Genomic DNA, 15,384 nt, shown 5'->3' with positions numbered 1-15,384 from the left:
AGCAACTAATTAATTAACTTGTTAACTATCTAACTAAATAATTTTAACAAATATTTTTAAATGTAACTTATCTTTCTCATCTTTTATCACTTTAAAATTTAAATGTCTCTCCATGGCTTTAATAATCAATTTCAAAATTTAATTTAATTTTTTATGATTGATCTGTTATTAATTACTTTCTAAATTTTTTTTTCTTCTCTATAAATAAGATTCACCACTTTCTAAGGTAGCGTTTGTTTTCGGAGACAGTACACAGAGACATGGACAGTAAATGTTTAAAATATGTTTGGAAACAGAGACATAGACACGGAACAGATTGTCTCCGAAACAGTTTTTTATATCTTTGTGTCCACTTTTTTACGAAGGACAATGATGGACACGGGATTTGGAAGGGTGGACACGGAACTTTTTTTATAAATTTTGTTTTCCTTTTTATCCATAGATATCTTTTATTATTCTACTATTATCCCTTCTTATTTTTTCTATAATTAGTCTTGAAACTTTTGAAAGATAAATATTATTAAAGGTAAAATTGATCTTTTAAAATGCTAAAAAATAATTTATAAGTTATAATTGATTTTATATAATTTAAAGAAAAATTAGTTTTTAGATAAAAAAAAATTTGTTTTCTAAATAAAAATAGATTTTTATGTGCAAAAACTAATTTTTTCATGTAAAAACGGATTCTTTTTTAAAACTGATTTTTTATTTAAAATTAATTTGGCTTATAAACCTAAACATAATTTTTTATTAATCAAACTCAAGATCTATTTTTTTATTAATCTTAACCATATGTATTTCTACATATTAATAATAAATTTAAAAATAAAATAAATATATTTATAATTTTATTTTAATATAAATACTATTATATTTTTTTTATTAAAATTTTTAGTCTCTTCAAACATTTTTTCAAGTTTCGTCTGTACTCCTACGTACTCTCATTCTCTGTTAAATTAATTTGTACTTGATGTAGAAAATTTTGAATCATATGGTTATTTTAGTCATTTCATATAATATTTTAGTCTTATCCATGTGTATCCAAACATAATATTCGACATTACATTAGTGTCTTGTACATCATATCCAAACACAATACACAAACAATAATTTTTAGTGTCTCCATCCTATTGTCTTTGTCTCTGTGTCATGTTCTGTCCTGTCTCTGAAATCAAGCTCAGCCTTAATAGTTCAACATTTTAATGTCCTTCATGTTCACCTTAATAACATCCAGGTTTCTTTTCTTCTTTTTCTTCTTTTATTTGTTTATTTATTTATTTTGTGGCAAACAGCGTATGTTTTTTTTCTTTTTCTTATTTATTTATTTATTTATTTATTTTGTGGATTCTGTTCGGTAGGTCGGGTACCGGACGGTTCGGGTTGGAATTTTGCGGATGGTGGGGTCTCGTCTGGTTTTGGGCAACCGGTCAGGTAAACGCGAGGTCCCGAGCACTTCGTGTAAAAGGGGGGTGCCACCTACAAAGACACTCCGACGCTCTTGTCAGTAAATGTGCAGGCGGAAAGGGTGATATGATGTGTGACGTACCTTGGGGGAAGGGTAAATCCTTCCCCGTATATACTGTGTCAGGGGTGGGCCCTACAAGGACAGGCCCACTTTTCCGGGACGTTCTCCCACAGCTGTGAGTGAGTTGTCTGGGACGCGTGTTCGGGTCGGTTGTGGGGCGCCTCACCCGTGACCGTCCGGGTCGGGTGACGCTCGAGTCGGACCGACCCGTGGAGGGTTTGGGCCAGGCAGTAACAGTGCCCCCACGCACCAGTGATAGTCGTGGGAGCTATTAGTGGTGTGTTATTTCATGTTCCACTCGTCGTCGTTAGGTCGGCCGCTCGTGGAAGGGACATGCCCCCTGCGCGCGTGTCTCTTGGTTGCTGAGGCAACTGTTTGTCACTTCGTTCCTCGCGCCGGGCATTAAATGCTCATAATGGATTGTAAAACCCCGTGCGTAAATACTATTTTGCCCCCAAGTCTTTCGCGCTCCCTGAATGGCAGTTTTAAACAGTTTGTCTCCCTCTTTTCCCTTTTTACACTCTTGCTTCTTCCATCTCCTTGTTATCTCCCTCTTCTTCTTTCAGAAATTCCAGAGTGTTGCAGTATCTTCGAACATCTTCCCTTCATTCTTCTCAGCTTTCACAACAAATTCAGGTAATCGTCAGACTTCTCTCTTTTCTGCTTTGTTATTGTACGCTTGTTGTTTGTGTTTGCTTAGTGTTCTTGAGGTCTTGTTTGGAACTTGTTGCTACATGACTTTTTGGTGCTAGGTAGATGTGTTAGGAGAGGGGTACCATTCCAGGGTAGGTTTTTAGGTGGCTTGTGGGATAGGCGTAGCTTTGGTCATGCTTGATCTTAATCGTTGAATAGGATGAACATAGTTTTTGGGTTTTTTCCGGGCTCCCGACCTCATAGACTAATGGAGTGGTACCCCTAACTGTAGGTATGCCTCGCGTCGTCTCCCGGGCTTCCCCCTCCGCCGCAAACTATGACCCCTACGCCTGGGTGACCTCAGACGTAAAGGACTCGCCGAACCAGATGGATCTGGAGGAGTAGACGGAGTTCTGGCAAGCCGGGTATCTGTGCGGAGGGACCGACGAGGAGACCAATTACGAGACCTTCGTCCCTGCCCCCAACGAGCGGTTGTACGAGATTAACTTCCGTTCTCCCCGGGTCGCCGACTGGATTTGGCTTTACAAAGCCATGTTCACCCAGGTTGGCGTTCGCCTACCATTCTCCGATTTTCAGATGTCTCTCCTTAATCGGATATCCATGTCGCCGTCGCAACTCCATCCGAACAGCTGGGCTTCTATCCGCTGTTTCGAGATGGTTTGTGAATATCTCAAGCTGCCGGCGTCAGTGGATGTCTTCCTCTTCTTTTTCAACCTTACCAACCCCTCCAAACAAGGGAAGGCGAGGAAAGGGTTTTTGTCTTTCCGGTCTACCCAAGGCCGGAGGATATTCGGCCTGTTCGAGGACTCTTATCATGGGTTCAAGGACAAATTCTTCAAAGTTCGTCCTGCTAAAGGTCGCCATCCCTTTTGGTTATCGTTAGAGGGGGAACGCCTCATCCTGACTTATTGGAGCTTCGGGGCGGGGTCTAATTCTTTCATTAAAGTGACCTACAAGGGAATGTCCCCTGTGAATAAAAGGATTGCCGATGTGTTGTTTGCTCTTTTTGGAAAGAACCTCGTGAACCCCCACCTCCTCATGGGCGAACGGGAGTCCGCCAGGAATTATATTTGTGAGCTGTTCTGTCTTGTGTTTTTGCATTGTTTGTTGCTTAGTTTGTTCACCCCGAATTCACGACTAACGTATTTGTTTTCTGTTGTAGTGGAGATGTCTGCTTCGGTGACTGGGCTTGAAAATTTAGTTAAGACCTTCTTGGAGGATAGCGATGAGGAGAAGGCTGACGAGGAGGATGCCGGGAGACCGGAGGGCCCTTTCGGGGAGAAGGGGGATCAGGCTGTGCCCTCTCCCCAGGACACCGCAATGTCTGAAAAGAATCCAGCCGGGGTGCAGGCTTCCCCCATTCCCGAAGAGGCGGCCGTTGTTGGGCACTCGTCTCCTACCCACCAAGACTATGATGATGTGGAACTTATTCATACTCCTAAGAAGCGGAGGGCATCTGCCAGCCCAGAAGGAACTCTCACCGTTATGGAGCGAAACTTTGATGCTGCGACCTTCATCGACTCCCAGCTGATTCCTGGGACGGAGGAGCATTTTCTTGGAACCGACCTGGCGGGGCAGGCGAGGTGGATGTACCGGACTTTGCTCCAGGGGGCAGTGATAGCTCGAAAGGCCGAGTTCGAGTTGTCGGGAATGAAGGCTCTCCGGAGAAAACTTGAATCTTCAGGAAAGGCGAACAATGACTTCAAGGTGCAAGTCGAGCTGCTCCAAGGTCAGTTGTCCGAGATGGGGGAGAAGCTTAAGGCTGCTGAGGAGAAAGCGGCATCTGTCGAGGAGAAATTGAAGACTTCCGATGAGACGGTGGCCCGTTTAGCCGAGCGGGAGATGACCCTAGAGAGCCAGTTGAACGCTGCTCAGGGTCGGGTGGCGGTCTTGGAGAAGGAGCGCGACCAGGCCGTCTCGTTGGCTAAACCCGCTAAAGCCGAGGTCGAAGAGCTCAAGAGAAAGCATAAAGCGACCAAGGAGTAAGGGAAGAACGCGATCTTCATGACTGAGGATGCTCTGAAGGCTCAGGTGAAGATCGTCGCTCCTGACTTCGATACGTCGGCTATCGGGGTCTTCAAAATGATCCAAGACGGCAAGATTGTTGACATGCCTCGGAAATGATCTCTTGTAACTTTGGCTTTGTATGGATCTGTTGAATATTTTGTTGCAACTTTTTAACTTTACGCTTTATTGGTCGCTTGGTCGGCTTATCGTTATTATCGTTTATCTTGCTTGGCGGTTTGTTTTCGTTACCGTCTTTTCGGGGTGGACTTATTGCTTGTGTCCGTTTTGCCGTTCGTGTTAGTAACTCGATTGAAACCGTTGTGGTCTTATTATCGCGGCCGTTCGATATGGCTATGGTTCCGTTGGCCTCCCGGGGTGATCAATCCCGGGTTGCCATTTACGAGCGCGATTTCGCGGGGTACACGTTGGAGGATAATGGATGGAAGAATTTGGACAAGTAAGAATTAGTCGTTAGCTAGACAAGTTCATGAACACAGTAGGCATTTGATGAAATCAGATAATTTAGGAATTAACATTTGATTAAAGTGAACATCTACCCAGCTTATCAGGCCGCTTGGTCGGTGCACCCAAGCTATGAATACCTGTGTTCCATGTTCTTGGGATTTTTCTGCCGTCGAGTCTTTCCAGCTTATAGGCGCCTTTGCCGAGCACTTCTTTGATTCTGTAGGGACCTTCCCAATTTGTCGCCAGTTTTTCTTCTCCTGGGGTCGGTAAACCGACGTCGTTGCGTCGTAGGACGAGGTCTCTTACCTCAAATTCCCTCCTGAGGACTTTAGTGTTGTAGCACAGAGCTATTCTTTGTTTTAGTGCTATTTCTGTCAAGTGTGTCATTTCTCTGGTCTCGTCCACCAGGTCCTTTTCTACTGCTTCGTCTACTCCTGCGAGAAGTAGTCGCGGACTCGGTTCGCCGATTTCTACCAGTATCACCGCGTCGACCCCGTATGTTAGGCGGAAGGGGGTTTCCCCGGTGGAGCTTTGCTCGGTTGTCCGATAGGACCAGAGGACCGAAGCGAGCTCATCGGCCCATGCGCCTTTCTTGTTGTCTAAGCGCTTCTTGAGTCCTAGTAGGATAACTTTGTTTGCGGACTCCACTTGTCCATTCGTCTGGGGATGTTCAACTGAGGAGAACTTTTGTCTTATCCCCAGGCCGGTGAGGAATTCCGTGAACTTCTTGTCAGTGAATTGCGTCCCGTTATCAGAAATGACGACTTCCGGGATGCCGAAACGGGTTATCACCTGTCTCCACATGAACTTCCTGCAATTGGATGAGAATATGCTGGCTAGTGGTTCATCCTCTATCCATTTGGTGTAGTAGTCGATGGCGACTATGATATATTTAACTTGTCCTGGGCCGACCGGGAAGGGCCCTAAGAGGTCGACTCCCCATTGAGCAAAAGGTCGGGTAGTCGTCAGTAAGCTTAGCTCGGAAGCCGGCGCTTTGTGGAAGTTGGCGTTTTCTTGACACTTGACGCATCTTTTGACAAATTCTCTGGAGTCTTTCATCATTGATGGCCAGTAATACCCAGCTCGGATGAGCTTCCTCGCTAAGGCTTTGCCCCCGATGTGGTGGCCGCAGCATCCCTCGTGGACTTCTCTAAGTACGTAGTCCGTCTGGTCGGGGTGCAAGCACTTCAACAGGGGTTGGCTGAGTCCCTTTCTGAACAGTTGTCCTTGTATGATTGCATATTTGGCTACCTCCCTTCTCAACGTTTTGGTTGTCTTCTCATCATCAGGTAGTTTGCCATGTTCCAGGAAGTTTGTGATGGGGTCCAACCAGGAGGGGCTTGATTCCGTCAAATGGAGGGCAACCGTTGGCTCCTTTACCATGCCCTGGATGAGGGACCAGTTGCCCGCTCCCGGTTTTGTGCTTGCTAGTTTAGATAGGAGGTCCGCCCGTGTGTTCCTCTCCCTTGGAACGTGTTGGACCGTGACTTCCTGGAATTGCCTGGTCAATTCTCTAACCTTTTCCAAATACCTTTGCAGCAATGGGTCTCTTGCTTGATAGCTTCCGTTCACTTGCGAGGTGACGACCTGTGAGTCGCTGCACACTTCCAGCCTTGTTGCTCCGACTTCCCGGGCTAGGGTCAGTCCATCCAAGAGGGCTTCATATTCCGCTTGGTTGTTCGATACGGGAAATTCGAACTTGGTCGATTGCTCGTATATGACCCCGGCTGGGCTCTCAAAGATGACCCCGACGCCCCCGGACGTCTGGTTGGAGGCCCCGTCCACATGGAGCCTCCACCGTGTGCCCGTTTCCTCTGGGGGATCGCCTGTTACCTCCACTAGGAAATCTGCCATTGCCTGGGCCTTGATTGCATGTCGGGGATCGTAGTGCAAATCATATTGGGAGAGCTCGATGGTCCAAGTCATCATCCTTCCTGCCAAGTCAGGCTTTTGGAGTACTTGGCGAATTACTTAGTCCGTTCTCACGACAACGCGATGGCTTTGGAAGTATTGCCTCAGCCTTCGGGAGGAGGTTAGGAGTGCCAGCGCCAGTTTCTCCAATTTGCTATACCTCAGCTCTGCTCCTTGTAACGCCTTGCTTACAAAGTAGATTGGTTGCTGAGCCTTCCCTTCCTCTCGTACCAGCACCGCTGCAAGCGCTTCCTCCGTTACGGCTAGGTAGAGGTAGAGTGGTTCTCCGGCCGTTGGCTTCCCGAGCACCGGAGGTGATGCTAGGATCTCTTTGAAGTGGTTGAATGCTTTCTCACACACAGGAGTCCATTCGAACGCTATCCCCTTTTTCATCAGATTGAAAAAGGGCAGGGCTTTCGCTGCCGATGCGTCGAGAAAACGGGATAACGCCGTCAGCCTTCCTACCAATCGTTGTACGTCTTTGATACAACCCGGGCTCTTCATCTGGAGAATCGCTTGGCATTTCTCAGGGTTGGCTTCTACCCTTCTTTGGGTTATCATGAACCCTAGGAACTTCCCGGCTTCTATGGCAAAGGCGCATTTGAGCGGGTTGAGCCTCATGCCGTTTTGTCGGAGGGATGCGAACACGCCCCCCAGGTCACTTAGGAGATCGTCGGGTCGTGTGGTCTTCGCAAGGATGTCATCTATGTAGACTTCTACTGTCTTGCCTATGAGTTCGCTGAATATCTTGTTCATCAGCCTCTGATACGTGGCGCCAGCGTTTTTCAAGCCAAACGGCATCACCTTGTAGTAATAGATCCCTCCAGGCGTTATGAACGCCGTTTTGTCTTCGTCGGGCTGGTGCTTCGGTATCTGATTGTACCCAGAGTAAGCGTCCATGAAGCTCAGATACCAGTACCCCGCCACCGCGTCGACGAGTGCGTCAATGTTGGGAAGGGGGTAGCTGTCCTTTGGGCATGCTTTGTTGAAGTCGGAATAGTCCACACACATTCTCCATCTCTTATTGTGCTTTTTCACTAAGACCACGTTCGACAACCACGTCGAGTAGTCCAACTCTCGAATAAATCCCGCTTCGAGGAGGCTGACCGTCTGTCTGGCCACCTCCTCTTCCCTTTCCTGCGACATCTTCCTCCTCCTTTGGGCCATTGGTTGGGCTTCCGGCTTGACGGCCAGACAGTGTGACATGAGTTGGGGATCTATCCCCGGCATGTCGGCCGGTGTCCAAGCGAACAGGTCGGCATTGGCTCTGATCATCTCCATCAAAGGTCCCTTCACTACATGGGGGAGATTTCTGTTTATGAATGTGAACTTCTCCTCCGTGTCCCCGACCTTGAATTTTTCCAAGTCCCCCTCTGGCTCGGGTCTGGGTTTGTCATCTATTCTGGCATCCAGGTCGGCTAGGAAAACCCCTGATGCTTCTTTAGACTTTTTCCTCAAGGAGAGGCTGGCGTGGTCGTAGGCGACTGCCATTTTCAGGTCTCCTTTGATGGATCCCACAGATCCTTCATCAGTAATGAACTTCAATACAAGCAGTTTCGTGCTGATCGTCGCGCCAAGGTCGTTGATGGTTTTTCTTCCCATAATGATGTTGTAAGCTGTGGAATCTCGCAAGACCACGAATTCTGCCATTACCATCCTCCGTCCCTGTCCTTGTCCCACCGAGGTCAGGAGGGATATGATCCCATCTGATTTGATGAAATGGTCACCCAACCCTACCACGCCGTGCTGGTGGGTCGATAGGTCGGTGTCATGCAATCCCAGGGCGTCAAACACGTTGCGGAACATGATGTTCGAATTCGCCCCTGTGTCGACGAGGATCCATTTGACGAGGCTGATTCTGACCCTGGCCGTGATGACCATGGGGGGACTCTCCAGTACCTCGTCGAACCATTGGTCCTCGGGACCGAAGGAGATGGACGGGAGCCTTCGGGAACTTCTTGTGGATGAGGAGGAGACGGCTAGGACTTTGGCATCTTTCTTTTGTGCCGATTTCGACCTTGGGGCCGAATTCCTCGCCATTACCACGTTCACCACCGTGAGACCGTGGTCGTCTCCTTCCGGCTCTTGACGTCGCTTTGTCACTCGAGACCTGTTCTCATCCTCTCTGTCGCGATTTCGTCTCCTCGGCTCTCTTATGAGGTGGGAGAATTCGACGAGCTTCCCGTCTCTTATTGCTTGTTCCAATGCATCCTTTAGGTCGAAGCAGTCTTAGGTTTTATGCCCGTATCCCTTGTGATATTCACAGTAAAGGCTTTTGTTTCCCCTTATTCGTTCCTTCAGAGGTCGTGGCTTGGACAGTATTCCTTTCTCGGCTATCTGTTGGTAGACCTCCATGATCGGTGCCGTAAGGGGGTGTAGTTTGTGAACTTCCCGACTCTGGGGAATGGCCTTGGCGCCTTGTTTGCACCGCCGTCTTTGGCGTGTTCTCTTGAACTTTCACCATTCTCTCGATGTCGGGTTTGGTTGTGGGGGGGTTGCCGTTTGTCGGCAACCACGACCCGGCTGACTTCTTCGTCATTGATGTACTCTCTCGCAATACACTGGATCTCCTGCATTGTCCAGACTGGTTTCGTGGTGAGGTGCTTTTTGAAGTCCTCGTTCAGGAGCCCGTTCATCAAGCACAGACTTGCTACTGAGTCCGTCAGTCCGTCAATCTCCAAACATTCATCATTGAACCGATCCAAGTAATTCCTGGTCATCTCGTCGGGTCTCTGTGTCACCCCCAGCAGGTTGATTGGGTGTTTTGCTTTGGCGATCCTGGTCGTGAATTGGGCTAAAAAGGCATGGCTGATGTCTGCGAAACCGGCCACTGAGCCCTGCAGGAGGTTATTGAACCACCGTATTGCAGGTCCCGCCAAAGTGACCGGGAAAGCGCGGCACCTTACCTCGTCTTCCACCCCTTCTAGGTTCATCCTGGCCTCAAAGGCCGTGAGGTGTTCCAGCGGGTCTTGCGTTCCATCATATCTCATGTCCGTTGGCTTGTCGAAGTATTTTGGCAGCCGGACTTCGAGTATGGAACGATGGAATGGGGTCGCTCCCATTATTACGGGTCCCCGTGTTCCCGTCGTTCTTCCCTCGTCGTTTTCCCGACGAGTATCCTTGGCCCCGCGGATCGCGGTATGCCGCCTCTCATGTCTGGCATAAATGACAGGGTCATGACGTCTTCTCGCGCGCCCTCTCTCCCCAGCGCTTTCGGACTCAGCTGGGGGGCTTGGCGTGCGTCTGGAGTGGCTCCTAAAGTGAGAGCGGGAGTGACTCTGCTCTGGGGTGTGTTGGTTGTGTTCCCTATCTGCTAGCCGGCGCTCCAAGTCTTGCATTCTATGTCGTAGTTCTTGCATTATTCTGGCGTGGTTGTCGCCAGTCCCTCCAAAGGAGCGTCTCTCGTGAGACTGTGTTGCGTTCCTCGGAGGTGACCTTGGATCTTTTAAGAATTAATTTAATCATTTACTCTTTAAAGTACTAAAATATATTTTACGCATTAATTTTAAAATACTAAATTACACTTATATGATTATTTGAAATTCTTTGAGTGCATTAAAAATTAAAAATATTAATTTAATATTAAAATAAAATTAATCTTAAAAATAAATTAAAATACCCTTTTAGAATAAAAATTAAAATACTCTTTGAAAATAAATATTTTTTAATTATATTAAAAATTATAAATTTAAACTTTAAATAAAAACTAAAATACCCTTGTAATTAATTTTTATAAGAACACAATAACTTCTGAATGTTACTAAAAATACTAAAGTAATTTTATAAGAACCAATTCATATTATTTAATTGTATTAGGAATTAAAAATTTAAAATAATTTTAAAAATATTAAAATACTCTTATATTTAATTTTTAAGATATTAAAATAGTCTTTTAGGATTAATCTTGAAAGAGTAAAGTATCGTTTTTGTCTCCAACGTTTGGGGTAAATTCTATTTGTGTCCCTAACATTTAAATCGTCCTATTTGTATCCCTAACGTTTGTAAAAGTGATTCAATGTTATCCTGCCGTCAATTACACATCATGAGTGCTTTAGTTTGCATTTCAAAAATCTCTTCTTGAAGCTAGAATACAAATGTCTGGGATAGAATCGATTATCTACTCCAAAAAATAGCTCATCAAATGTTGAAACTAATTCCTATAACATTTACATAATTCACTTTTCTAGGGACATAATTGAATCTAAACACAAATAGTATGTATAATATTAAAATCGACCACATCCAAGTGAGACCTAATTGAGAATGAATACATCCAAGTGAGAATAATTGAAAAATATAATCTGATTTGTTAGTATAATTAATAGTATGATAACATTAAATCACTTTTATAAACGTTAAGGATACAAATAGGACGATTTAAACGTTAGGGACACAAATAGGACTTACCCCATTGGGGACAAAATCAATACTTTACTCATCTTGAAAATAATAAAATACTCCTTTAAAATTAAAGTTGTTTAATTATGTTTAAAATTTTATATTATAATTTTAAAATATTAAAATATCTCTATAGAAAAAAATATATATTTAACTATTTTTGTTTGTTTTAGTTTTTATATTTATCTTAAATAAAAAAGATATTGAGACATAACTCAATCTGATACATTTTACACTTAATACAATACAAAGAATTATGTAGTTTCTATCATCTTTCAAGTTTTATCTTTCAATCTCTCTCTCAATATTAGTCTATCTCAAGACGCAGCCTAATAATTTCATTTATATTTGAAAAGTTACATTTAGTTTTGGATAAATAACAAATGAGATTATTATTATTATTATTATTATTATTATTATTATTATTATTATTATTATTATTATTATTATTATTATTATTATTATTATTATTATTATATGTTTGTTTACTTTTTACATAAGTATATATTTTTTAAGGGATAAGTATTGTTTTGGTCCCTCATGTTGAGGGTCGGAATCGAACCCATCCCGATCTAATTTTCGATTTAGAATCATCCTTAACGTTTTTTTCGTATTAAAATTGTCTTTTTTATTTTTTTGGACAAAAATACCCCCTTCCCCCTCCCCCCACCCCCCACCCGGTCTCCCCTTCCCGCCTCCCCCTCCCCTCCCCCACCCCCGATCTCCCCTCGCCCTCCTCCTCCCCTTCCCCTCTCCCCCTCCCCGTCTCCCCTTCCCGCCACCTCCACCCCCGGTCTCCCCTTCCCCCCTCCCCCACCCTCCGGTCTCCCCCTCCCTGTCTCCCCTTCCCGCCACCCCCACCCCCACCCCCGGTCTCCCCCTCCCTGTCTCCCCTTTCCGCCACCCCCACCCTCCGGTCTCCCCTTCCCACCACCATCCACCCCCACCCCCGGTCTCCTCCTCCTTGTCTCCCCTTCCTGCCTCCCCCTCCCCTCCCCCATCCCAACCGTGTTTTTTTTTTAATTTTTTAAATTTCATTAAAGTAAGGGTAGTTTAAGAATAAAATTAAAAATTTTATTAAAAAGGAGGATTTTAATATGGAAAAAAAACGTTAAGGACGATTCTAAATCGAAAATTAGATCGGGAACGGGTTCGATTCTGACTCTCAACGTGAGGGATCAAAACAATACTTATCCCTATTTTTTAATTAAATTTATATAATACAAAATTTTTATCATTGTGTTTATATTTAATGTTATACTTTTTTCACATAAAATAAAATTATTATATGTTTATTTATTTTTTACGTGAGTATATCTTTTTTTAATTAAATTTATATAATACAAAATTTTTTATCATTGTATTAAAAATAATTATGCGTTTTTTCTTTGGTGGCTGATTATTATGCGTTTGTTTGCTTTTTACGTGAATATATATTTTTCTCAAATTAAATTTATATAATACAAATTTTTTTATTATTGTGTTCATATTTAATATTATAATTTTATTTCACACAAAATAAAATTGTTATATGTTTGTTTGCTTTTTATGTGAGTATATATATTTTTTTAATTAAATTTATATAACACAAAATCTTTTATCATTGTGTTCATATTTAATATTATAATTTTGTTTTACACAAAATAAAATTTATTTAAATTTTAATATATATACATAATATATAGTTAATATTATTTTTTTAAGATTCTAATATATCTTTTTTTTTTGGTTTGGTGAATGAATTTTTAATTTATTTTTTATGTATTATTTATTTTAATTTTAAAGTCCAATTACTTTTTTTTTGGTAAAGACATGTTGTTTTTAATGTTTGTATACTATTTTTTTTGTTTTAGACTTTAGCCCAATATTTAAAAGTTACAAAAATATTTAAAATTTATAAAAAAAATAGTTAACCCAATATTTAAAAGTTACAAAAATATTTAAAATTTATAAAAAAATAGTTAACCTAATTAACAAGTTACTTTTTTAAATTCAAATTATTTAAATAAAATATAATAAATAAAAAGTTCAAAATTAATGAATTAACAAGGTGTGTAACACTAGGGGTGCACATGGGTCGGGTGAAGCCGGATTTGATGTAACCCAAACCCGACCCAAAATATACACTGGGTCTATTTATTAGACACGAATTCGACCCTAGACCCGATGAAACCAATACACTTTCGGGTCACAATTATACCGGGTGAAAACCGGGTCGTTAACATTACATTACGTTGAAACCTTCTTGTAAGCTAACATGTAAAAATATCCAAATTTCCAAGACTCCAACCATTATTTAACATGGTAAAATTCACTTAAAAAATATAACAAGAACCAACCCTTCTTTAAAATTAAAGCATAACCACAATCAATACTAAAGCAAAACCACAATCAATACTAATATTGTCTAATAATACCAAATCTTTAAATCAATACAAATAACACAATATTATGCATTAGTCTAAAGTCTTATGCATTCTAAACATAAAACATTAACTTATAGTCTTATAATGACTAATAACACAAATATTAAGGTTTACAATACTTAAATTCCACATAAGAATAGTCATGATCCATCACTAATAATACAAAATATTAATTGTGTATGATGACCGGGCCACTAGGCCGACTTCAGGTGACCCGAGCTATGGCCCGGATCTGACCCGAAATAATAACCGAGTTTATTTTTTAGACCCTTACTCGACCTTAAACCCGATAAAATCACACCAAATTAGTCCCTAAAATGTTCGGGACCGGGCCAGACATTCGGGCCGGGCCGGGTCTTTGCACCCCTATGCAACACTTCATACTTAATAAAAGAACAATTAAGAATAAATCTATATATATAACCATCTTTTACCCTCTTAATCATCCAAAAAAAAATTATTCACATGTTCTATCTCAATTACACTTTCTGTTTCCGTCTAATCTCATTTACCAGATAGAAAATGTTTAATTCTTTCCCTCTGTCAAAGTGAAAGTTTTGCAATATTTCAAATTTTGTTATCTAATTAATGTTTCCAAGAAAAATATTTATTTATTCATTTATCGTTGTTTGCCATCATATGGATTCATTATTATTATTGTTATTAACTTTTTCCGCTTCTTGAATTCATTATTTACTTATTTATTTTCGCTACTCAATCCTTATCATCCAAGATTTGAGTTAAACATCAGGTTTCTTATCTTCTTCTTCTTATTTTTCTTCTTCTTTCTTTCTTTCTTCTCTTTTTTTCTTTTCTTTTATTTTTTTTTCAAATAACGTATGATTTCTATTTTACTACTCCCTTATTCACCACTAAGCATCATTATTTTGTAATACTTTGACGTATGATTTCTATTTTACTACTCCGTCAATGATCTAACAAAATATTTCCTAGAAGAAATATTATTTATTTATTTTTTGATTGCACTTATCATCACTGTTTAATCCTTCTCATCTCTCTCAAAAGTGTTAAGGTACTTTTCTTGATCTTTGAAAGTTTTCTTTTTTTGTAGTAATCCCAAATCTTCTTTTTATTTTACTCTCTTCGCTTATTCATTCAAAAAATAATGGTTCACATGTTCTAAATTGTATCTCAATTATGCTTTTTGTTTTCTTTGTCTGATCTCATTTACCAAATAAATAAAGAAAATGAAGTGAAAGTTTTGAAATATTTAAAATTTTGTTATCTGATTAATGTTTCCTAGAAGAAATATTTATTCTTGTTTGCAGTTTCCATGTGGATTCATTCTTATTATTGTTATTAACTTTTTCCACTTCTTGAATTCATTTTTAAGGTACACACAAACTTTTTCTTTTTTCGACTTTCTTCTTCTTTAATATATATATATATTTTTTTTACTTTCTGTTGTCTGTCTAATCTCATTTACCAAATAAAAAATATATAATATAAAGAAAATGTTTAATTCTTTCCCTCGGTCAAAGTGAAAGTTTTGCAATATTTCAAATTTTGTCATCTAATTAATGTTTCCAAGAAAAAATATTTATTTATTTATTTATCGTTGTTTGAAGTTGCATCATGTTACAAAATCTCCAAATACGTGATAAAATATCCATAATGTGGATTCATTATTATTATTGTTATTAACTTTTTCCACTTCTTGAATTCATTTTTAAGTAAAAATCCAAGATTTGAGTTTTCCACCGCAACTCATCTATCATAATTCTCAAGCAACAAAGGTATGCACACATAAACTTTCTCTTTTCTTGGTTTTCTTCTTCTTTAACATTTCTTATTTTACTTTTGGCTTTAAAATATTTTAAATTTCGTTCATAATTTTTATTTTTTACCTATTGAAATATTAAAGAGATTAAGATTCTTTAATAGTAGTGAATGGATACACATATTAAGTAGTTGACTTGAGATCGATATTTTTTACGGAGACTTTATTATTGCGATTAGGTTAGTAATTTTTATGAC

The 15,384-nt window shown here is 40.8% G+C and overlaps 2 protein-coding genes across 2 annotated transcripts; both read right to left on the bottom strand.

The window, feature by feature from the left end:
• Positions 1 to 4,726: 4,726 nt before the first annotated feature.
• On the bottom strand, positions 4,727 to 6,577 carry LOC140176445 (uncharacterized). Its single transcript, XM_072207817.1, has 2 exons — positions 5,810 to 6,577; positions 4,727 to 5,443 (listed from the first exon to the last, which is right to left on the bottom strand). The coding sequence occupies exons 1-2, from the start codon at positions 6,575 to 6,577 to the stop codon at positions 4,727 to 4,729; spliced, it is 1,485 nt and encodes a 494-aa protein (XP_072063918.1).
• Positions 6,578 to 6,622: 45 nt separating this feature from the next.
• Positions 6,623 to 8,602, bottom strand: LOC140176444 (uncharacterized). The gene is made up of 2 exons (XM_072207816.1): positions 7,670 to 8,602; positions 6,623 to 7,435 (listed from the first exon to the last, which is right to left on the bottom strand). Exons 1-2 carry the CDS (start codon positions 8,600 to 8,602, stop codon positions 6,623 to 6,625), a joined length of 1,746 nt encoding a protein of 581 aa, XP_072063917.1.
• Between the last annotated feature and the right edge of the window lie 6,782 nt (positions 8,603 to 15,384).

Source organism: Arachis hypogaea, chromosome 11, assembly GCF_003086295.3.
Source record: "Arachis hypogaea cultivar Tifrunner chromosome 11, arahy.Tifrunner.gnm2.J5K5, whole genome shotgun sequence".
NCBI classification, from domain to species: domain Eukaryota; kingdom Viridiplantae; phylum Streptophyta; class Magnoliopsida; order Fabales; family Fabaceae; genus Arachis; species Arachis hypogaea.
Note: the sequence above shows the minus strand (reverse complement) of the source record. Positions and strands in the feature narration are given on the sequence as shown.

Coding starts and splice junctions, on each gene's coding strand:
- LOC140176444 (XM_072207816.1), bottom strand. CDS start 8,602: ATGGCGAGGAATTCGGCCCCAAGGTCGAAATCGGCACAAAAGAAAGAT. Junction 7,436..7,669: donor AGGAGGTGGCCAGACAGACG/GTCAGCCTCCTC, acceptor GGGTACAATCAG/ATACCGAAGCACCAGCCCGA.
- LOC140176445 (XM_072207817.1), bottom strand. CDS start 6,577: ATGACTTGGACCATCGAGCTCTCCCAATATGATTTGCACTACGATCCC. Junction 5,444..5,809: donor ACCCCGACCAGACGGACTAC/GTACTTAGAGAA, acceptor ATGTGGAGACAG/GTGATAACCCGTTTCGGCAT.